At 45.1% G+C, this 21,879-nt stretch overlaps 4 protein-coding genes across 4 annotated transcripts; all 4 read right to left on the reverse strand.

Annotated features, from left to right (window-relative positions):
- Window positions 1-3,032: 3,032 nt before the first annotated feature.
- On the reverse strand, window positions 3,033-3,752 carry LOC122322124 (uncharacterized). Its single transcript, XM_043213565.1, has one exon. It carries the CDS (start codon window positions 3,750-3,752, stop codon window positions 3,033-3,035), a length of 720 nt encoding a protein of 239 aa, XP_043069500.1.
- Window positions 3,753-5,152: 1,400 nt separating this feature from the next.
- On the reverse strand, window positions 5,153-8,368 carry LOC122322125 (uncharacterized). Its single transcript, XM_043213566.1, has 5 exons — window positions 7,964-8,368; window positions 7,269-7,862; window positions 6,701-7,056; window positions 5,701-6,664; window positions 5,153-5,296 (listed from the first exon to the last, which is right to left on the reverse strand). Exons 1-5 carry the CDS (start codon window positions 8,366-8,368, stop codon window positions 5,153-5,155), a joined length of 2,463 nt encoding a protein of 820 aa, XP_043069501.1.
- Window positions 8,369-15,503: 7,135 nt separating this feature from the next.
- Window positions 15,504-15,917, reverse strand: LOC138926887 (uncharacterized). Its single transcript, XM_070282493.1, has one exon. The coding sequence runs from the start codon at window positions 15,915-15,917 to the stop codon at window positions 15,504-15,506; it is 414 nt and encodes a 137-aa protein (XP_070138594.1).
- A 57-nt stretch (window positions 15,918-15,974) lies between these two features.
- Window positions 15,975-18,469, reverse strand: LOC122322126 (uncharacterized). Its single transcript, XM_043213567.1, has 2 exons — window positions 17,363-18,469; window positions 15,975-17,150 (listed from the first exon to the last, which is right to left on the reverse strand). The coding sequence occupies exons 1-2, from the start codon at window positions 18,467-18,469 to the stop codon at window positions 15,975-15,977; spliced, it is 2,283 nt and encodes a 760-aa protein (XP_043069502.1).
- Between the last annotated feature and the right edge of the window lie 3,410 nt (window positions 18,470-21,879).

The following is a 21,879-nucleotide window of genomic DNA, read 5'->3' on the forward strand; positions in this document are numbered from 1 at the left end:
GAGCTGATACTTCTGGTTACGGCCAGATATAACAACTCTATCCACTCGGTGATCGACAAGAGGCCGGCTGACGTGGTGCAGGCACAATCAGATGAGCCGCAATATGAAATACAAGATAAAATTAAACTAAAAATTAAACTGGTGGCAGGAACGCCGGACGCAGAAGATTTTGAAAGAATTAAATTTAATGAATTCCAATTAACGAATGCAAACAATAGGCAGGTTAATATTAACAACAAAGTACAAATTCAAATCAATAAAATTTCCGCTACCGTCAACCAACTTCTGAGGTCAGCAAAAAAATCCCAAATTGATACTGGGCACCTATTCGAGATGCTTTTAACTCGAAATAGGATGATAGAAATGAAGCTGCAGGGGTTGATGCTAGCAGTGGCACTTTCCAAAGGTAATATTGTTAGCCCCAGCATCCTAGATCATGCAGACCTGGAAGGTGTGTGGATGGAAGAGCCTACCGAGACCACGATTAGAGATGCTTTGTCCGTATCGTCCGTTAAGATCTTACAGTCCGATAACATATTACATTTTATTATTAAGTTTCCGAAGATAAAGTCGGCCTGCAGCAAGATCACCGTTTTCCCAGTGTCACATCACCACACCATGCTCAGGCTGGAAGACAACGTCATTGCCGAATGAGACAAAGAGATCCACACCGTGGAAAAGTGCTCCCCGACATCAGGAGCTACATTTTGCCGGCTGGCTCGCAGAAAATCATGCGCCCAAGAGCTTCACGCTGGAGGCACGGTGCATTGCGAGATCCAACAACGCCATTTACACCCCATCACTTACGTTGATGAAGGGATAGTAATTGTAAATGATCGCTCGGCTCACGTGTGTGTGGATAATGGCACCTGTGTCCATATAAAGGGCACATATCTTATCACTTTTGAAAAGAGTGCCATTGTCAACGAAACCCGATTGGTCAATCATGACACAGCCCAGAAAGCTGAACTTCAACCGGTTGGACAGCTGGTAGCGCGTGTCTTTCCTGCAGCAGTCTTTCTGGTACCGATGGAAGGAGGAGTAGCTTAGCCTTCTCCAGCAGCGCTTCAAATGGCGCGCCTCCGGTCCTAACTTGGCCCCGAACGATGTGGTGCTAGTAAAGGACGAAAATATACCTGGCTGTGCTAATTCGGCGTTTAAGGTTAGCGAGTATCCGCTCAGTCTATTCTGGAAGGTTGGCGCCACTCTCGTTCGTCTTCTTACTGCGCTCGCCTCCTTAATTGGATTTCCCATATTGTTCATAAATCCTCATAAATCCAAATTTCATATGCGGCCTGAATAAAGTTTATAACGTTGAACTTAATTAACTTCTTCGTTTTATTTTAATGGCATTGAAAATCATCAATGACCAAACAACCTTTATGGGGTCAAAGATTTAAACATCTACACTGACCACCAACCGCTGACCTACGCGGTTTCGGATTCCAATCCGAGTACAAAAATCAAAGATGGAAAGAACGCATCGATGCCAAAGTCCATTACATGCCTGGCAAGGTCAACCTAGTTGCGGATGCCCTCTCGAGGCAACAACTCAACGTTGTAGAAGAAGAAGAGGCATTCTCAAGCGCGGCCACAATTCACAGTGAGCTGTCGCTAACCCACACAATCCAATCAACGTACAAGCTCCTCAATTGCTTTCAAAACCAGATAATTCACCTTTGAAAAGAGTGCCATTGTCAACGAAACCCGATTGGTCAATCATGACACAGCCCAGAAGAGGGCTCCAGGAGTGGCCAGCTCACCTTCCCTGAACGTCACCATGGAACGTAACGTTCTTAGCCTTCCTTACCTTCACCGACTGAGTGAACGTAATCTGGAGCACATCAAAGAGTTCGGGAAGGAGATTAACCACCATCAGTTACATACATCAGTTGGTGTTCATAGCGGAAGCAATATGCTGTGCTTTAATTTGCTTGACCTATCGGCGAGTCATTCAGGTCCGAAAAACCGCGTCCCAGCTGAACGAGATGATTGCCCAAATAGGGTCGGCCGAGGGCGGCCTCATTCTTGAAGGGGGAGTAGTTATCTGAAGTTAACCGATCAGCGGCAATGTCCGATTATTTAAGAGCTCGCTCTGGCCAAACTGCTGACACAACGTCTGGCCGGAAGCCCATGCATAGCGGCAAGCACTGCACATTTGCGTGGCCGCTATGAAATATTTTTTGTTAGCTTTAAGGTTCAGTTTGTGTCAGAGTCTCATTGAATAAAGAGCACTATTAAAACCAATCTCCGGCACAGCCGTTAAACTGTAAATTAATTTTGTTGAATTTTTTTGTATAAAAAAAAATGAGTAGAAAGACAAGAATAGTGAAATATTGTGGCTTACGCCAACAAAAAACTGCAGCCCCATCAACTTTTTAAATTTAATTAATCTTCATTAGTTGGCTGACGGTTTAGCATGAACTTTTTTTTATCTATTATAAAATGTATAAACCATTTTTTTGTAAACCAATTATTGTCCCAATATTGTTTGCATTTCTGTTTTTTGTGAATAAATAAATGAATATTTCTATATAACACAAAAAGTGCGGAATAAAAATTCCTAACCAAAACAAAAAAACGCTGGCAGAAAATTTTAAATTTCAATCGGAAATAATTTATATAATCGGGTGTTGTGACAAATGCCGTTCATGGGCTCAACTAATGTCATAGTTGAGCACAGTTCTGCTCGGGGGTTTTGAATCCAAACGACTAGACACAGTTATGCATTGAACTTCATTTTATTTTACTTGCTTAATTTATGTTGATTAGTTTTACAATTATTTGAATGGGTCAGCCTTTATCCCGCGTGGTTTTCTCTGACCTTCACTACTCCGATCGCTCTATGATTCTTCTTATAATAATAACTTTACTAGGGGAGAGACCAGACAAGGAAAAGCTTTGCAAAGATTACAGAAATCTGGGTGGATTCTAAGCTCGCTGAAGATAGAGCGATTAATCGAAAAGATAAATAACGCCCGTACATGCCGCCCCTGGAATGCTGGGATCAGCATGATATAGCTTCTATTGTATTATTGGACTTCTTCAGGTTTCGGAGTAGGATTGGTGGATATTGGCAATGGACATAGCTTGGACAGGGATCTCTTATAGGTTCCAGAAACGGTTTTCAGTGAGGCGACGCGAACTAGTCCATCTTCTCCAGGATGCAAATCGATTATTCGAGCCATCTTCCATTCGTTTGGGGGGAGCCGGTCATCCTTGATTACAACTAGATCGTCAATTTGCAGATTCGTTCGTTCTTGGCGCCATTTCGGACGTGCTTGTAGATGTGAAAGCCAATCGGCGCTCCATCGATGCCAAAATTGTCTCAGGAGCCGTTGACCGTCGACGAAGCGTGCGTTGATGGACTTTTCTGAAAGAGAAGGTTCCGGAGGTACCAATAAAGGTCCTCCTATAAGGAAATGCCCGGGAGTAAGTGGGGACAAATCGTTTGGATCTGCTGATAAGGGGCAGAGTGGACGTGAGTTTAAACATGATTCGATTTGGGTGAGCACCGTGGATAATTCTTCATAGGTCATAGCAGTGAGTTTGAAGGAACAATACAGATGAGTTTTGACGGCCTTTACGTTCGCCTCCCACAGTCCCCCAAAATTAGGACTGTGCGGTGGGTTGAAATGCCATTGGATGCCACGGGCCGTAAGAGTGGGTGCGATGTCCGTGTCGATGGAATTTCGAAACTCCTTTTGCCATATGCGAAGGGAATTGTCTGCGCCGATGATTGGTTCCTCCATCGCTGTATAGATGCTTGCACAAACCTCTACGTCCAATAAAGCGTTGAAGAGCCCAAAGGAAGTGTTGAGTAGATAGTCCAGTGACCGCTTCTAGATGTATCGCCTTGGTTGCTAAACATATAAACACTGGATGCACTGAAAGCAGTGGAATCTGGATGCTTTCAAGTAAAAGCCGCCCGTGTAGTCGACGCCAGTGGCTTCAAAGGCTCGACCAGGTGGGTTGACTCGATGTAGTGGCAGATCCCCCATTAACTGTGAGGCAGGCTTTGGGCGATGTTTGAAGCATTGGACACATTGTCGTAGAATTCTTTTTACTGCTTGTTTCCCATTGACTATCCAGAATGTGTGGCGAATGGTTGCTAAGGTGAGCTCGGTGCCTCCATGAAGAGTGTTTAGGTGCGCATTTTTGATTACGAGGTCAGTAAAATGATGCATTTTGGGTATAATGATCGGATTTTTCTGTGCTTGGGACAGTTGTCGAGCGTTCTTCAGTCGTCCTTTGAGTCGCAGAATCCCAAAGTCGTCTAAAAACGGACAAAGAGCGCTGAGGGCACTGTGCCTGGATAGAGATTTCCGTGTCAGGACTGGGCTGATCTCTTGAGAAAAGGCTTCTTTCTGAACCATCCTTACGATTTTATGTAGAGCTTCTCGTAATTCTGGTACTCGAATCGTGCCCACATGACGAAGTTCTTGTGGGTGGCGTAAGTTATGCAGATACCTGTGGATGTAAGCCATAACAAATAACAATTTGTTATATGATGAGTAAGAGGTTATGATTGAGTCGCCAAGTGAATAAACATGTGCTGTGATGTTGGTTGGTTGTCGTCTTTCTTCGTGATGTTGGTCAGGGGGAGGAGAGTACGTGTTCTTCGGCCACCGATTTTCATCCTGCCGTAGCCACTCGGGACCGAACCACCAGATGTCATGCCTGGCTAGTTGGTGAGGAGTAAGACCCCTTGAAGCGCAATCGGCTGGGTTTTCTCCCGAAGGTACGTGCTGCCATTGGGTTGTAGTACTTAATTCCAAAATCTTGCCAATTCGGTTGGAGACGAAAGTCTTCCAACGGGTGGGATTTCCTTTAATCCAATATAAAACGATTGATGCATCCGTCCAGAAATTAACTGACATGGGAATTCCGGTGGATGAAAACTGCGTTAGTACCCATTTAGCCAGTTGTGCAGCCAACACTGCACCAGAGAGTTCTATTCGAGGGATCGTTAGTGGCTTCGTGGGCGTGACTCGACTCCGTGCGGTCAAGAGGACGGTGCTCACTCTCCCGGATGGATATTGTATTCGGAGATAAACACAGGCTGCGTAAGCTTGCGAGGAGCCGTCACAAAAGACGTGTAGTTGGTGTGACTGTGGCTCACCGGTCTGGTGACCAAGCCACCGAGGTATTTTCAACTGTTCAATGTTTGGTAAATGATGTCGAAATTCTTCACATCGGGCTTGAAGTATTGGGGGTAACGGGCGTCCCAATCGAGAGCGGGTTCGGTCTTGTCGGATGTCTCGGGTCGCCACTGCCAGATGTCCTTTAGAATACTCTTTGCAGTAGTAGTGACAGGAACTATAAAGCCTAAGGGATCATAGAGTCGAGCGACTACTGAAAGAAAGGAACGTTTAGTAAAGGAGGCAGGAAGGTCAAATCGAACCTTGAAGTTATATAAATCCTCGTGTGGGCTTCAATAAAGTCCCAGAGTTTTAATAGTCTCCTGGAAATTTAATTCTACATGCCTCTTTTGAGCCATGTGCTGGTCAGGAATTCCGGATAAGATCTGTGGATGATTTGATGCCCTTTTCCTGAGTTCCATTCCAGCCGATTTTAATGTAGCAATGAGTTGATTTCGTATTTCCAATGCTCCCTGAACAGTATTGTGACCAGTTTGGACGTCGTCGACATATACTTCATTTAATAAGACTGGAGTTCGTGAGAGAGTTGACGGATTACGCGTATGGCTGTATACGGTGCTGATGCAGTCCCAGAGGTGACAGTATTTAGGCTGTACTCGGCTATTTCGTTTTGATCATTCCTCCATAAGATGCGTTGAAATTGAGCATCCTCCTGGTGCATGTCGATACAGCGATACATTCGTTGGATATCTGCTGCAAACACGTAACGATGTAGCCTCCATTTCATGATGACTCCTCCTAAATCGTTTTGTAGCGGTGGGCCGATGCACAATATGTCGTTAAGGGATTTTCCGTTCGAAGGGGTACATGATGCATCGTACACCACCCGAACTTTGGTCGCTGTACTGTCCTCCTTTATCACGGCGTGGTGTGGGAGAGTACATGATGAGAAATACTGTTGACCTCTTGGAGTGATCATTTGATGTCGAGTTTCTGCGGTAGTGACTTTGGAGAGTTGCTTAAGAACAAAATATTCCTTAATGGTGGAGTGATATTGTTGTTTAAGTGTGTCGTTTCTGTTTAGCCGACGTTCCAAGAGATGGAATCTATTGAGTGCGATTTGGTGAGACTTTCCGATGACTTGTTCCTTGTCAAATTCAGTTTTTAACGGAAGCCGGACCAGGTATTTTCCATTGGGTTGTCGGATGCAGGTGCGCTGGAAATGATCCTCACACCATTGTTCTTCTGCTGTTAAGGTCCTCTCAGAGCTGATTTGATCAAGATCGAAGAAACCCTTTACCAGTGCATCCAGATTAGTCTGATGGCAACGAATGGTTACCACATTTGCCCTTGTTTCATTGCAATGGCCAAACACGATCCAACCCAATTGAGTGAGTTGAGCAATAGGTTGATTTGAAGCTCCTTTCCGTAAATCTGGCAGCAACAAATATGGTATTAGATCTACTCCAAATAACGCGTCGATGCGGCCTGGCCTGGTAAAGGTGGGATCGGCCAAGTGTAATCCCTGAAGATGCTGACAAGTGTCCACGTTGACATTGCTTCTTGGTTAATGAGAGGTTATCGAGTTGAGGATATACGCTGGTTGCACCAGATGGTGAAATTGAGGGTCCGTGCATGAGCTTATGGAGAACTCTGTACTAAATCTACAGATGTTCTTTGGGTTATCACCGACCCCGGTGATCTGTGCTGTGACTTGGTGACGTGGAAGTCCCAGCAACTGAGCGGCACGTTCTGTGATTAACGTGCCCTCAGAGCCATGATCGATCAAGGCTCGAATAACGGCAGTTTGTCCGGTGCTGTTATTATGTAGTTGTACTAGAGCAAAATGGATCGAGTTGACTGCGCGGCAGTGGCCATCAGCACTGTAGTGGAATCGGGAGGATGAGCAAGATCGGAGCTCTCGCTTGCTGCGTTCTGAATAATCGGTGATGGGCTGGTATACGTCGTGGGGAAGTGAAGCAGGGTATGGTGACGCTGTCCGCATTGTAAACAATTCTTGTTACTGCCACACTGCGACAAGGGATGATGGATGCTGAGGCAATTTAGGCATGCCTTTGTATGGTCAATGATTCGTTTGCGGGCAAAGCAATCCTTAGATAAAAAATCAGGACACCGCCGCAAAATGTGTTGCCCCTTACAGTGTACGCAAGAGATGGGACCGCTGGTTCCAGTCGTGGTGTGGAACGTGCTGCCCTTGTAGAAGCCGGAACCCTTTTGCTTGGGATTTTGGCGTGGATAGTTTGTCGATTTGTTGATCGTAGAGTTGTGCGTGGGCTGTGAACATTTCCGGTTCTCAATGATGTTCATGCTGACGAGGCGATTGTTGAGGAAGGTTTTCAAGTCGAGGAAACTCGGAATGTCGCTGGAGTTTCCCAAGCAATGCTCCCAGGCTTGTACAGTTGTCGTAGGTAATCTAGCGATCAAATGATGGACTATCCATTGCGTGCTAGAATGGATATTCGTTTTGAGACGATTGAACTCGTTGATGCATACGTTGGTTACGTTCAGCATATGTTCGATCTCTGATGAGCTTTCCCTTGAGATAAAGGGTAAGTCGTAGAGGGCGTTCATGTGGTGCATGAATTGTAAACGGGGGTTATCATCGCGTTTGATGATGAGATCCCATGCGATTGTGTAGGCGCCATCCGTTAGTTCCATTTGGTGTACATCTTGGTCCTGCTCTTTAGGCAGTGCTTGCTTGAGAAAATGGAATCGCTGAATATTTGACAACGCCTGGTTCTGGTGAATGAGTTGCATAAACAGATCATGGAAAGCTGGCCAATATGTATACTTTCCGGAAAAGTTAGGTACTGGCAACTTTGGAAGTTGGACTGCCGCACCAGGGCCGAGCATTTTAGGAACAGGTGTCGCTTGTTGCTCGGCGCACGCTGAGTGGGGAAAAGTGTTTCGGACTCCGTAGAGATTAAACAGAACGCTGTGATAAATTCCTCTTCGAACTGGTCCGCTAAATTATCGTCGAAGTAAGGGTGTGTGGGGTAGCCAGCGCTTACAAACTCTTGATGATTCTTGTTGAATTGCTGGCTTATTAAGTTGAGTTTGGAAAGGCGCAGTTGGAAATAGGGCTTAGTTTTCCGAGACGTGCTGTCCTTCTTGAAGTTTACTTGGAGTTGATTGAGCTGACTGTGAAGATCTTTCTGGAGCGCAAACAAGCTGTCGGCGTTGCCACCCTTTGCCATTGTTTCAGACTCTGCACTGGAAGTGCTTGCTGGCTTGGGCTTGCTCATTTTGGGTATGCACTCACACTTACGTACGTATCTTCCAAAGTGAGAGAGCGACAATGGGCAAGCGTTTTCTCGACACGTGCGATGCAAAGTTTGATTTCGTTATTTTGGCTTCCTCTTTGTCAAAGAGAATAAAGGAGTTGAAAAGGAGAATAATGGTTCCGTGTTGAGATTAGGTTTCCATTAACGATTTTGATGGAAATTTTGGAGATGACCATGAATTGTGGAGTCGTGTGTGGATTGATCCCCTCATGGGCCACCAAAAATGTTGTGACAAATGCCGTTCATGGGCGTAATGTCATAGTTGAGCACAGTTCTGCTCGGGGGTTTTGAATCCAAACGACTAGACACAGTTATGCATTGAACTTCATTTTATTTTACTTGCTTAATTTATGTTGATTAGTTTTACAATTATTTGAATGGGTCAGCCTTTATCCCGCGTGGTTTCTTCTTATTCTTCTTATAATAATAACGGGAATATATATATCTTATAATAATATCCGCTCAGCCTATTCTGGAAGGTTGGCGCCACTCTCGTTCGTCTTCTTACTGCGCTGGCATCCTTAATTGGATTTCCCATATTGTTCATAAATCCTCATAAATTCAAATTTCATATGCGGCCTGAATAAAGTTTATAACGTTGAACTTAATTAACTTCTTCGTTTTATTTTAATGGCATTGAAAATCATCAATGACCAAACAACCTTTATGGGGTCAAAGATTTAAACATCTACACTGACCACCAACCGCTGACCTACGCGGTTTCGGATTCCAATCCGAGTACAAAAATCAAAGATGGAAATAACGCATCGATGCCAGAGTCCATTACATGCCTGGCAAGGCCAACCTAGTTGCGGATGCCCTCTCGAGGCAACAACTCAACGTTGTAGAAGAAGAAGAGGCATTCTCAAGCGCGGCCACAATTCACAGTGAGCTGTCGCTAACCCACACAATCCAATCAACGAACAAGCTCCTCAATTGCTTTCAAAACCAGATAATTCTGGAGAAAGCACGCTCTCCGTCAAAGCGGAGCTTCGTTCTCTTTGGAAACAAGAGACGGCATATTATTGACTTCACTTGCGAGGAGTCATTGCTGGAGGAGCTCGCAGGAGAGAAATGAGAAATGAAATGTAGGAGAAATGCTACACATAGACATCTTCTCCACGGTTAAAAAGTATTTCCTTACGTGCATCGACAAATTCTCCAAATTTGCCGTAGTCCAACCGTTCCCTCTAGAACCATAGAGGATCTCAAACTAGCCAATGTCGTATATTGCGACAACGAACCATCGTTGAACTCGCACTCCATCGTGACCATGCTGGAAAACCATTTCGATGTCTCCAACGGCCAAGTTTAGCACTTCCACAGCACTTTGGTAGAGCTTGCTAGATGTCTTAAGATCGATAATGGCATCAGCGATACCGTAGAGCTGATACTTCTGGTTACGGCCAGATATAACAACTCTATCCACTCGGTGATCGACAAGAGGCCGGCTGACGTGGTGCAGGCACAATCAGATGAGCCGCAATATGTAATACAAGATAAAATTAAACTAAAAATTAAACTGGTGGCAGGAACGCCGGACGCAGAAGATTTTGAAAGAATTAAATTTAATGAATTCCAATTAACGAATGCAAACAATAGGCAGGTTAATATTAATAACAAAGTACAAATTCAAATCAATAAAATTTCCGCTACCGTCAACCAACTTCTGAGGTCAGCAAAAAAATCCCAAATTGATACTGGGCACCTATTCGAGATGCTTTTAACTCGAAATAGGATGATAGCAATGGAGCTGCAGGGGTTGATGCTAGCAGTGGCACTTTCCAAAGTTAATATTGTTAGCCCCAGCATCCTAGATCATGCAGACCTGGAAGGTGTGTGGATGGAAGAGCCTACCGAGACCACGATTAGAGATGCTTTGTCCGTATCGTCCGTTAAGATCTTACAGTCCGATAACATATTACATTTTATTATTAAGTTTCCGAAGATAAAGTCGGCCTGCAGCAAGATCACCGTTTTCCCAGTGTCACATCACCACACCATGCTCAGGCTGGAAGACAACGTCATTGCCGAATGCGACAGTGAGATCCACACCGTGGAAAAGTGCTCCCTGATATCAGGAGCTACATTTTGCCGGCTGGCTCGCAGAAGATCATGCGACCAAAAGCTTCACGCTGGAGGCACGGTGCATTGCGAGATCCAACAACGCCATTTACACCCCATCACTTACGTTGATGAAGGGATAGTAATTGTAAATGATCGCTCGGCTCACGTGTGTGTGGATAATGGCACCTGTGTCCATATAAAGGGCACATATCTTATCACTTTTGAAAAGAGTGCCATTGTCAACGAAACCCGATTGGTCAATCATGACACAGCCCAGAAAGCTGAACTTCAACCGGTTGGACAGCTGGTAGCGCGTGTCTTTCCTGCAGCAGTCTTTCTGGTACCGATGGAAGGAGGAGTAGCTTAGACTTCTCCAGCAGCGCTTCAAATGGCGCGCCTCCGGTCCTAACTTGGCCCCGAACGATGTGGTGCTAGTAAAGGACGAAAATATACCTCCGATGAAATGGCCGCTTGCGAGCATAATGGAGCTAAGCCCTGATCGGGATGGTTTCTTTCGAGTGGCGGTGATAAAAACCTCATCTGGAATTACCAAGCGAGCATTGACTAACCTGTGCCTTTTGCCCCTAAAGGATGAAGTTGGAGTAGAAGGCCCACCTGGGGGAGAATGTCGGGTCAAGCAGCAAGCAACTAATTTAAACATAATAATTAAGTAGTAACTGATGTTTTGTTGGTCGCAAGCCGACTCTCTTTCGGCCGCTCGGCTTTGCTAATTCGGCGTTTAAGGTTAGCGAGTATCCGCTCAGTCTATTCTGGAAGGTTGGCGCCACTCTCGTTCGTCTTCTTACTGCGCTCACATCCTTAATTGGATTTCCCATATTGTTCATAAATCCTCATAAATCCAAATTTCATATGCGGCCTGAATAAAGTTTATAACGTTGAACTTAATTAACTTCTTCGTTTTATTTTAATGGCATTGAAAATCATCAATGACCAAATAACCTTTATGGGGTCAAAGATTTAAACATCTACACTGACCACCAACCGCTGACCTACGCGGTTTCGGATTCCAATCCGAATACAAAAATCAAAGATGGAAAGAACGCATCGATGCCAAAGTCCATTACATGCCTGGCAAGGTCAACCTAGTTGCGGATGCCCTCTCGAGGCAACAACTCAACGTTGTAGAAGAAGAAGAGGCATTCTCAAGCGCGGCCACAATTCACAGTGAGCTGTCGCTAACCCACACAATCCAATCAACGAACAAGCTCCTCAATTGCTTTCAAAACCAGATAATTCACCTTTGAAAAGAGTGCCATTGTCAACGAAACCCGATTGGTCAATCATGACACAGCCCAGAAGAGGGCTCCAGGAGTGGCCAGCTCACCTTCCCTGAACGTCACCATGGAACGTAACGTTCTTAGCCTTCCTTACCTTCACCGACTGAGTGAACGTAATCTGGAGCACATCAAGAGTTCGGGAAGGAGATTAACCACCATCAGTTACATACATCAGTTGGTGTTCATAGCGGAAGCAATATGCTGTGCTTTAATTTGCTTGACCTATCGGCGAGTCATTCAGGTCCGAAAAACCGCGTCCCAGCTGAACGAGATGATTGCCCAAATAGGGTCGGCCGAGGGCGGCCTCATTCTTGAAGGGGGAGTAGTTATCTGAAGTTAACCGATCAGCGGCAATGTCCGATTATTTAAGAGCTCGCTCTGGCCAAACTGCTGACACAACGTCTGGCCGGAAGCCCATGCATAGCGGCAAGCACTGCACATTTGCGTGGCCGCTATGAAATATTTTTTGTTAGCTTTAAGGTTCAGTTTGTGTCAGAGTCTCATTGAATAAAGAGCACTATTAAAACCAATCTCCGGCACAGCCGTTAAACTGTAAATTAATTTTGTTGAATTTTTTTGTATAAAAAAAAATGAGTAGAAAGACAAGAATAGTGAAATATTGTGGCTTACGCCAACAAAAAACTGCAGCCCCATCAACTTTTTAAATTTAATTAATCTTCATTAGTTGGCTGACGGTTTAGCATGAACTTTTTTTTATCTATTATAAAATGTATAAACCATTTTTTTGTAAACCAATTATTGTCCCAATATTGTTTGCATTTCTGTTTTTTGTGAATAAATAAATGAATATTTCTATATAACACAAAAAGTGCGGAATAAAAATTCCTAACCAAAACAAAAAAACGCTGGCAGAAAATTTTAAATTTCAATCGGAAATAATTTATATAATCGGGTGTAGTGACAAATGCCGTTCATGGGCGTAATGTCATAGTTGAGCACAGTTCTGCTCGGGGGTTTTGAATCCAAACGACTAGACACAGTTATGCATTGAACATCATTTTATTTTACTTGCTTAATTTATGTTGATTAGTTTTACAATTATTTGAATGGGTCAGCCTTTATCCCGCGTGGTTTTCTCTGACCTTCACTACTCCGATCGCTCTATGATTCTTCTTATAATAATAACTTTACTAGGGGAGAGACCAGACAAGGAAAAGCTTTGCAAAGATTACAGAAATCTGGGTGGATTCTAAGCTCGCTGAAGATAGAGCGATGAATCGAAAAGATAAATAACGCCCGTACATGCCGCCCCCGGAATGCTGGGATCAGTATGAAATAGCTTCTATTGTATTATTGGACTTCTTCAGGTTTCGGAGTAGGATTGGTGGATATTGGCAATGGACATAGCTTGGACAGGGATCTCTTATAGGTTCCAGAAACGGTTTTCAGTGAGGCGACGCGAACTAGTCCATCTTCTCCAGGATGCAAATCGATTATTCGAGCCATCTTCCATTCGTTTGGGGGGAGCCGGTCATCCTTGATTACAACTAGATCGTCAATTTGCAGATTCGTTCGTTCTTGGCGCCATTTCGGACGTGCTTGTAGATGTGAAAGCCAATCGGCGCTCCATCGATGCCAAAATTGTCTCAGGAGCCGTTGACCGTCGACGAAGCGTGCGTTGATGGACTTGTCTGAAAGAGAAGGTTCCGGAGGTGCCAATAAAGGTCCTCCTATAAGGAAATGCCCGGGAGTAAGTGGGGACAAATCGTTTGGATCTGCTGATAAGGGGCAGAGTGGACATGAGTTTAAATATGATTCGATTTGGGTGAGCACCGTGGATAGTTCTTCATAGGTCATAGCAGTGAGTTTGAAGGAACGATACAGATGAGTTTTGACGGCCTTTACGTTCGCCTCCTACAGTCCTCCAAAATTAGGACTGTGCGGTGGGTTGAAAAGCCATTGGATGCCACGGGCCGTAAGAGTAGCTCCTTTTGCCATATGCGAAGAGAATTGTCTGCTCCGATGAAATTGGTTTCTCCATCGCTGTATAGATGCTTGCACAAACCTCTACGTCCAATAAAGCGTTGAAGAGCCCAAAGGAAGTGTTGAGTAGATAGTCGTTTAGACAGTAGACAGTAGACAGATATTAGACAGTGACCGCTTCTAGATGTATCGCCTTGGTAGCTAAACATATAAACACTGCGATATATGCCTTGTATGTGTGATGCCCACGGAATCTGGATGCTTTCAAGTAAAAGGCGCCCGTGTAGTCGACGCCAGTGGCTTCAAAGGCTCGACCAGGTGGGTTGACTCGATGTAGTGGCAGATCCCCCATTAACTGTTAGGCAGGCTTTGGGCGATGTTTGAAGCATTGGACACATTGTCGTAGAATTCTTTTTACTGCTTGTTTCCCATTGACTATCCAGAATGTGTGGCGAATGGTTGCTAAGGTGAGCTCGGTGCCTCCATGAAGAGTGTTTAGGTGCGCATTTTTGATTACGAGGTCAGTAAAATGATGCATTTTGGGTATAATGATCGGATTTTTCTGTGCTTGGGACAGTTGTCGAGCGTTCTTCAGTCGTCCTTTGAGTCGCAGAATCCCAAAGTCGTCTAAAAACGGACAAAGAGCGCTGAGGGCACTGTGCCGCGGATAGAGATTTCCGTGTCAGGACTCGGCTGATCTCTTGAGAAAAGGCTTCTTTCTGAACCATCCTTACGATTTTATGTAGAGCTTCTCGTAATTCTGGTACTCGAATCGTGCCCACATGACGAAGTTCTTGTGGGTGGCGTAAGTTATGCAGATACCTGTGGATGTAAGCCATAACAAATAACAATTTGTTATATGATGAGTAAGAGGTTATGATTGAGTCGCCAAGTGAATAAACATGTGCTGTGATGTTGGTTGGTTGTCGTCTTTCTTCGTGATGTTGGTCAGGGGGAGGAGAGTACGTGTTCTTCGGCCACCGATTTTCATCCTGCCGTAGCCACTCGGGACCGAACCACCAGATGTCATGCCTGGCTAGTTGGTGAGGAGTAAGACCCCTTGAAGCGCAATCGGCTGGGTTTTCTCCCGAAGGTACGTGCTGCCATTGGGTTGTAGTACTTAATTCCAAAATCTTGCCAATTCGGTTGGAGACGAAAGTCTTCCAACGGGTGGGATTTCCTTTAATCCAATATAAAACGATTGATGCATCCGTCCAGAAATTAACTGACATAGGAATTCCGGTGGATGAAAACTGCGTTAGTACCCATTTAGCCAGTTGTGCAGCCAACACTGCACCAGAGAGTTCTATTCGAGGGATCGTTAGCGGCTTCGTGGGCGTGACTCGACTCCGTGCGGTCAAGAGGACGGTGCTCACTCTCCCGGATGGATATTGTATTCGGAGATAAACACAGGCTGCGTAAGCTTGCGAGGAGCCGTCACAAAAGACGTGTAGTTGGTGTGACTGTGGCTCACCGGTCTGGTGAGCAAGCCACCGAGGTATTTTCAACTGTTCAATGTTTGGTAAATGATGTCGGAATTCTTCACATCGGGCTTGAAGTATTGGGGGTAACGGGCCGTCCCAATCGAGAGTGGGTTCGGTCTTGTCGGATGTCTCGGGTCGCCACTGCCAGATGTCCTTTAGAATACTCTTTGCAGTAGTAGTGACAAGAACTATAAAGCCTAAGGGATCATAGAGTCGAGCGACTACTGAAAGAAAGGAACGTTTAGTAAAGGAGGCAGGAAGGTCAAATCGAACCTTGAAGTTATATAAATCCTCGTGTGGGCTTCAATAAAGTCCCAGAGTTTTAATAGTCTCCTGGAAATTTACTTCTACATGCCTCTTTTGAGCCATGTGCTGGTCAGGAATTCCGGATAAGATCTGTGGATGATTTGATGCCCATTTCCTGAGTTCCATTCCAGCCGATTTTAATGTAGCAATGAATTGATTTCGTATTTCCAATGCTCCATGAACAGTATTGTGCCCAGTTTGGACGTCGTCGACATATACTTCATTTAATAAGACTGGAGTTGCTAATGGGTAGCGATGTTGTTCGTCGTGAGCGAGTTGACGGATTACGCGTATGGCTGTATACGGTGCTGATGCAGTCCCAAAGGTGACAGTATTTAGGCTGTACTCGGCTATTTCGTTTTGATCATTCCTCCATAAGATGCGTTGAAATTGGGCATCCTCCTGGTGCATGTTGATACAGCGATACATTCGTTGGATATCTGCTGCAAACACGTAACGATGTAGCCTTTATTTCATGATGACTCCTCCTAAATCATTTTGTAGCGGTGGGCCGATGCACAATATGTCGTTAAGGGATTTTCCGTTCGAAGTGGTACATGATGCATCGTACACCACCCGAACTTTGGTCGTTGTACTGTCCTCCTTTATCACGGCGTGGTGTGGGAGAGTACATGATGAGAAATACTGTTGACCTCTTGGAGTGATCATTTGATGTCGAGTTTCTGCGGTAGTGACTTTGGAGAGTTGCTTAAGAACAAAATATTCCTTAATGGTGGAGTGATATTGTTGTTTAAGTGTGTCGTTTCTGTTTAGCCGACGTTCTAAGAGATGGAATCTATTGAGTGCGATTTGGTGAGACTTTCCGATGACTTGTTCCTTGTCAAATTCAGTTTTTAACGGAAGCCGGACCAGGTATTTTCCATTGGGTTGTCGGATGCAGGTACGCTGGAAATGATCCTCACACCATTGTTCTTCTGCTGTTAAGGTCCTCTCAGAGCTGATTTGATCAAGATCGAAGAAACCCTTTACCAGTGCATCCAGATTAGTCTGATGGCAACGAATGGTTACCAAATTTGCCCTTGTTTCATTGCTATGGCCAAACACGATCCAACCCAATTGAGTGAGTTGAGCAATAGGTTGATTTGAAGCTCCTTTCCGTAAATCTGGCAGCAACAAATATGGTATTAGATCTACTCCAAATAACGCGTCGATGCGGCCTGGCCTGGTAAAGGTGGGATCGGCCAAGTGTAATCCCTGAAGATGCTGACAAGTGTCCACGTTGACATTGCTTCTTGGTAAATGAGAGGTTATCGAGTTGAGGACATACGCTGGTCGCACCAGATGGTGAAATTGAGGGTCCGTACATGAGCTTATGGAGAACTCTGTACTAAATCTACAGATGTTCTTTGAGCTATCACCGACCCCGGTGATCTGTGCTGTGACTTGGTGACGTGGAAGTCCCAGCAACTGAGCGGCACGTTCTGTGATTAACGTGCCCTCAGAGCCATGATCGATCAAGGCTCGAATAACGGCAGTTTGTCCGGTGCTGTTATTATGTAGTTGTACTAGAGCAAAATGGATCGAGTTGACTGCGCGGCAGTGGCCATCAGCACTGTAGTGGAATCGGGAGGATGAGCAAGATCGGAGCTCTCGCTTGCTGCGTTCTGAATAATCGGTGATGGGCTGGTATACGTCGTGGGGAAGTGAAGCAGGGTATGGTGACGCTGTCCGCATTGTAAACAATTCTTGTTACTGCCACACTGCGACAAGGGATGATGGATGCTGAGGCAATTTAGGCATGCCTTTGTATGGTCAATGATTCGTTTGCGGGCAAAGCAATCCTTAGATAAAAAATCAGGACACCGCCGCAAAATGTGTTGCCCCTTACAGTGTACGCAAGAGATGGGACCGCTGGTTCCAGTCGTGGTGTGGAACGTGCTGCCCTTGTAGAAGCCGGAACCCTTTTGCTTGGGATTTTGGCGTGGATAGTTTGTCGATTTGTTGATCGTAGAGTTGTGCGTGGGCTGTGAACATTTCCGGTTCTCAATGATGTTCATGCTGACGAGGCGATTGTTGAGGAAGGTTTTCAAGTCGAGGAAACTCGGAATGTCGCTGGAGTTTCCCAAGCAATGCTCCCAGGCTTGTACAGTTGTCGTAGGTAATCTAGCGATCAAATGATGGACTATCCATTGCGTGCTAGAATGGATATTAGTTTTGAGACGATTGAACTCGTTGATGCATACGTTGGTTACGTTCAGCATATGTTCGATCTCTGATGAGCTTTCCCTTGAGATAAAGGGTAAGTCGTAGAGGGCGTTCATGTGGTGCATGAATTGTAAACGGGGGTTATCATCGCGTTTGATGATGAGATCCCATGCGATTGTGTAGGCGCCATCCGTTAGTTCCATTTGGTGTACATCTTGGTCCTGCTCTTTAGGCAGTGCTTGCTTGAGAAAATGGAATCGCTGAATATTTGACAACGCCTGGTTCTGGTGAATGAGTTGCATAAACAGATCATGGAAAGCTGGCCAATCTGTATACTTTCCGGAAAAGTTAGGTACTGGCAACTTTGGAAGTTGGACTGCCGCACCAGGGCCGAGCATTTTAGGAACAGGTGTCGCTTGTTGCTCGGCGCACGCTGGTAGCTGAGTGGGGAAAAGTGTTTCGGACTCCGTAGAGATTAAACAGAACGCTGTGATAAATTCCTCTTCGAACTGGTCCGCTAAATTATCGTCGAAGTAAGGGTGTGTGGGGTAGCCAGCGCTTACAAACTCTTGATGATTCTTGTTGAATTGCTGGCTTATTAAGTTGAGTTTGGAAAGGCGCAGTTGGAAATAGGGCTTAGTTTTCCGAGACGTGCTGTCCTTCTTGAAGTTTACTTGGAGTTGATTGAGCTGACTGTGAAGATCTTTCTGGAGCGCAAACAAGCTGTCGGCGTTGCCACCCTTTGCCATTGTTTCAGACTCTGCACTGGAAGTGCTTGCTGGCTTGGGCTTGCTCATTTTGGGTATGCACTCACACTCACGTACGTATCTTCCAAAGTGAGAGAGCGACAATGGGCAAGCGTTTTCGCGACACGTGCGATGCAAAGTTTGATTCCGTTATTTTGGCTTCCTCTTTGTCAAAGAGAATAAAGGAGTTGAAAAGGAGAATAATGGTTCCGTGTTGAGATTAGGTTTCCATTAACGATTTTGATGGAAATGTTGGAGATGACCATGGATTGTGGAGTCGTGTGTGGATTGATCCCCTCATGGGCCACCAAAAATATTGTGACAAATGCCGTTCATGGGCGTAATGTCATAGATGAGCACAGTTCTGCTCGGGGGTTTTGAATCCAAACGACTAGACACAGTTATGCATTGAACTTCATTTTATTTTACTTGCTTAATTTATGTTGATTAGTTTTACAATTATTTGAATGGGTCAGCCTTTAGCCCGCGTGGTTTTCTCTGACCTTTACTACTCCGATCGCTCTATGATTCTTCTTATAATAATAACTTTACTAGGGGAGAGACCAGACAAGGAAAAGCTTTGCAAAGATTACAGAAATCTGGGTGTATTCTAAGCTCGCTGAAGATAGAGCGATGAATCGAAAAGATAAATAACGCCCGTACATCGGGTGTATTTAATTCACCTTTTATATGTCTTTTTTGTTATACAAGAATTCTTGGTATTAGCCGCGCAGCTTTGGTTATTTATTTTTCTTTTCCGTTTTGTTTCCCCACTCCATTCTCGAGAACACGATACGGCTGCACATACAGTGTGTGGCATTTTGTTGTTTTTATTACGAAAATTATTAATTACGAAATTACGAAAATAGCTCGCGCCATTATCAGGCAGTTATTATTATTAGGAATAATATAAGGGGCCCTGCCGATGCCATACTGTCTTCGTTTGGCACTGTACTGAATTTCGACGCGATTATAAATCGACTCGATTTTACGTAAAATGATAAGCGGCAGATGCACGTTATCGAGCAGGAAATGGGTACTCTTAGGCAGGGAAATATGACCCTTCTACAATACTATGACGAGGTCGAGAAAAAACTCACCTTACTTACAAACAAGGCCACTATGTCGTACGAAGCCTCGGCGGCAAAGGTCTTATGTGACAAATTCCGGGATGACGCACTCCGAGTATTTATCTCGGGGCTTAAGCGCAGCCTCACGGATGTCCTTTTTTCGGCAAAGCCGAAAGATATGCCTTCAGCTCTCGCTTTGGCACAAGATGTGGAATCTAACCACGAAAGATACTTCTTCGCGGCTTGATTTGCCAAAAGCCAAGAGGACAAAGATAAAAAACAGCACCCAAAAGCGCAAGAATACCGACAGGCGCCTGCGCAGGTAAATTCACAAACAAACGCTGGAAAAAAAATCCGTACTACGTCAAACAACACAACATCGACCCATCGCTGTCCAAGATGCTGAGGCCATCCCAAGCCCGGGCATACCAAAAAAGGAAGCCGGCTGAGTCCGATCGATCTGCCCCACACAAAAGGCAGAGGGTTAATCACGTCGCGCAGGGCGAGAGCGAAACCGGGAGCAAATATACCGCCGCAGCTTCAAGCGCGGCTCAGGAAATTGACGAATTTGCTTTTGTAAAGCACTCAGCAAATCTCTCGGAATATAGGCGCGTCATCGAAGAAACTAATGGGATGACCGTCATGTTCCCGCAATCCCACATGCAGAAACTCCTAGTTGTTGATGTTGCCCACCTACGCGACATGCTCGACTCTTTGAGCATCCATCATAGGGTAGCAAGAAGTTTAGACTTCTTAGGGACTGCGCTAAAGGTGGTGGCAGGAACGCCGGACGCAGAAGATTTTGAAAGAATTAAATTTAATGAATTCCAATTAACGAATGCAAACAATAGGCAGGTTAATATTAACAACAAAGTACAAATTCAAATCAATAAAATTTCCGCTACCGTCAACCAACTTCTGAGGTCAGCAAAAAAATCCCAAATTGATACTGGGCACCTATTCGAGATGCTTTTAACTCGAAATAGGATGATAGCAATGGAGCTGCAGGGGTTGATGCTAGCAGTGGCACTTTCCAAAGTTAATATTGTTAGCCCCAGCATCCTAGATCATGCAGACCTGGAAGGTGTGTGGATGGAAGAGCCTACCGAGACCACGATTAGAGATGCTTTGTCCGTATCGTCCGTTAAGATCTTACAGTCCGATAACATATTACATTTTATTATTAAGTTTCCGAAGATAAAGTCGGCCTGCAGCAAGATCACCGTTTTCCCAGTGTCACATCACCACACCATGCTCAGCCTGGAAGACAACGTCATTGCCGAATGCGACAGTGAGATCCACACCGTGGAAAAGTGCTCCCTGATATCAGGAGCTACATTTTGCCGGCTGGCTCGCAGAAGATCATGCTACCAAGAGCTTCACGCTGGAGGCACGGTGCATTGCGAGATCCAACAACGCGATTTACACCCCATCACTTACGTTGATGAAGGGATACTAATTGAAAATGATCCCTCGGCTCACGTGTGTGTGGATAATGGCACCTGTGTCCATATAAAGGGCACATATCTTATCACTTTTGAAAAGAGTGCCATTGTCAACGAAACCCGATTGGTCAATCATGACACAGCCCAGAAGAGGGCTCCAGGAGTGGCCAGCTCACCTTCCCTGAACGTCACCATGGAACACACGCCTTCCTTACCTTCACCACTGAGTGAACGTAATCTGGAGCACATCAAAGAGTTCGGGAAGGAGATTAACCACCATCATTTACATACATCAGTTGGTGTTCATAGCGGGAGCAATATGCTGCGCTTTAATTTGCATCGGCTTGACCTATCGGCGAGTCATTCAGGCCCGAAAAACCACGGCCCAGCTGAAGGAGATGATTGCCCAAATAGGGTCGGCCGAGGGCGGCCTCATTCTTGAAGGGGGAGTAGTTATCTGAAGTTAACCGATCAGCGGCAATGTCCGATTATTTAAGAGCTCGCTCTGGCCAAACTGCTGACACAGCGTCTGGCCGGAAGCCCATGCACAGCGGCAAGCACTGCACATTTGCGTGGCCGCTATGAAATACTTTTTGTTAGCTTTAAGGTTCAGTTTGTGTCAGAGTCTCATTGAATAATGAGCAGTATTAAAACCAATCTCCGGCACAGCCGTTAAACTGTAAATTAATTTTGTTGAATTGGTCACCTCGCCTCAAGGGCCGTGACAACGGGGCAAGTGTTCCCATCGTAACTCCTGTCGTAAAGAGGATTTCCCTCGGCAACCGCCAGGGATATAATCAAAGCTCGCCACCTGCAAGGGAAGGCAAACTCCCTCCCGGCAACCGCCAGGGATAATCAACCCAATATTTCTCCAACGTCTGAGGCATCACTGACTGCAGCGAGGGATAATAAACTATTACACATTAACACACAAATCTTATTTTAT

Source organism: Drosophila bipectinata, chromosome 4 (assembly GCF_030179905.1).
Source record: "Drosophila bipectinata strain 14024-0381.07 chromosome 4, DbipHiC1v2, whole genome shotgun sequence".
Lineage (NCBI taxonomy): Eukaryota > Metazoa > Arthropoda > Insecta > Diptera > Drosophilidae > Drosophila > Drosophila bipectinata.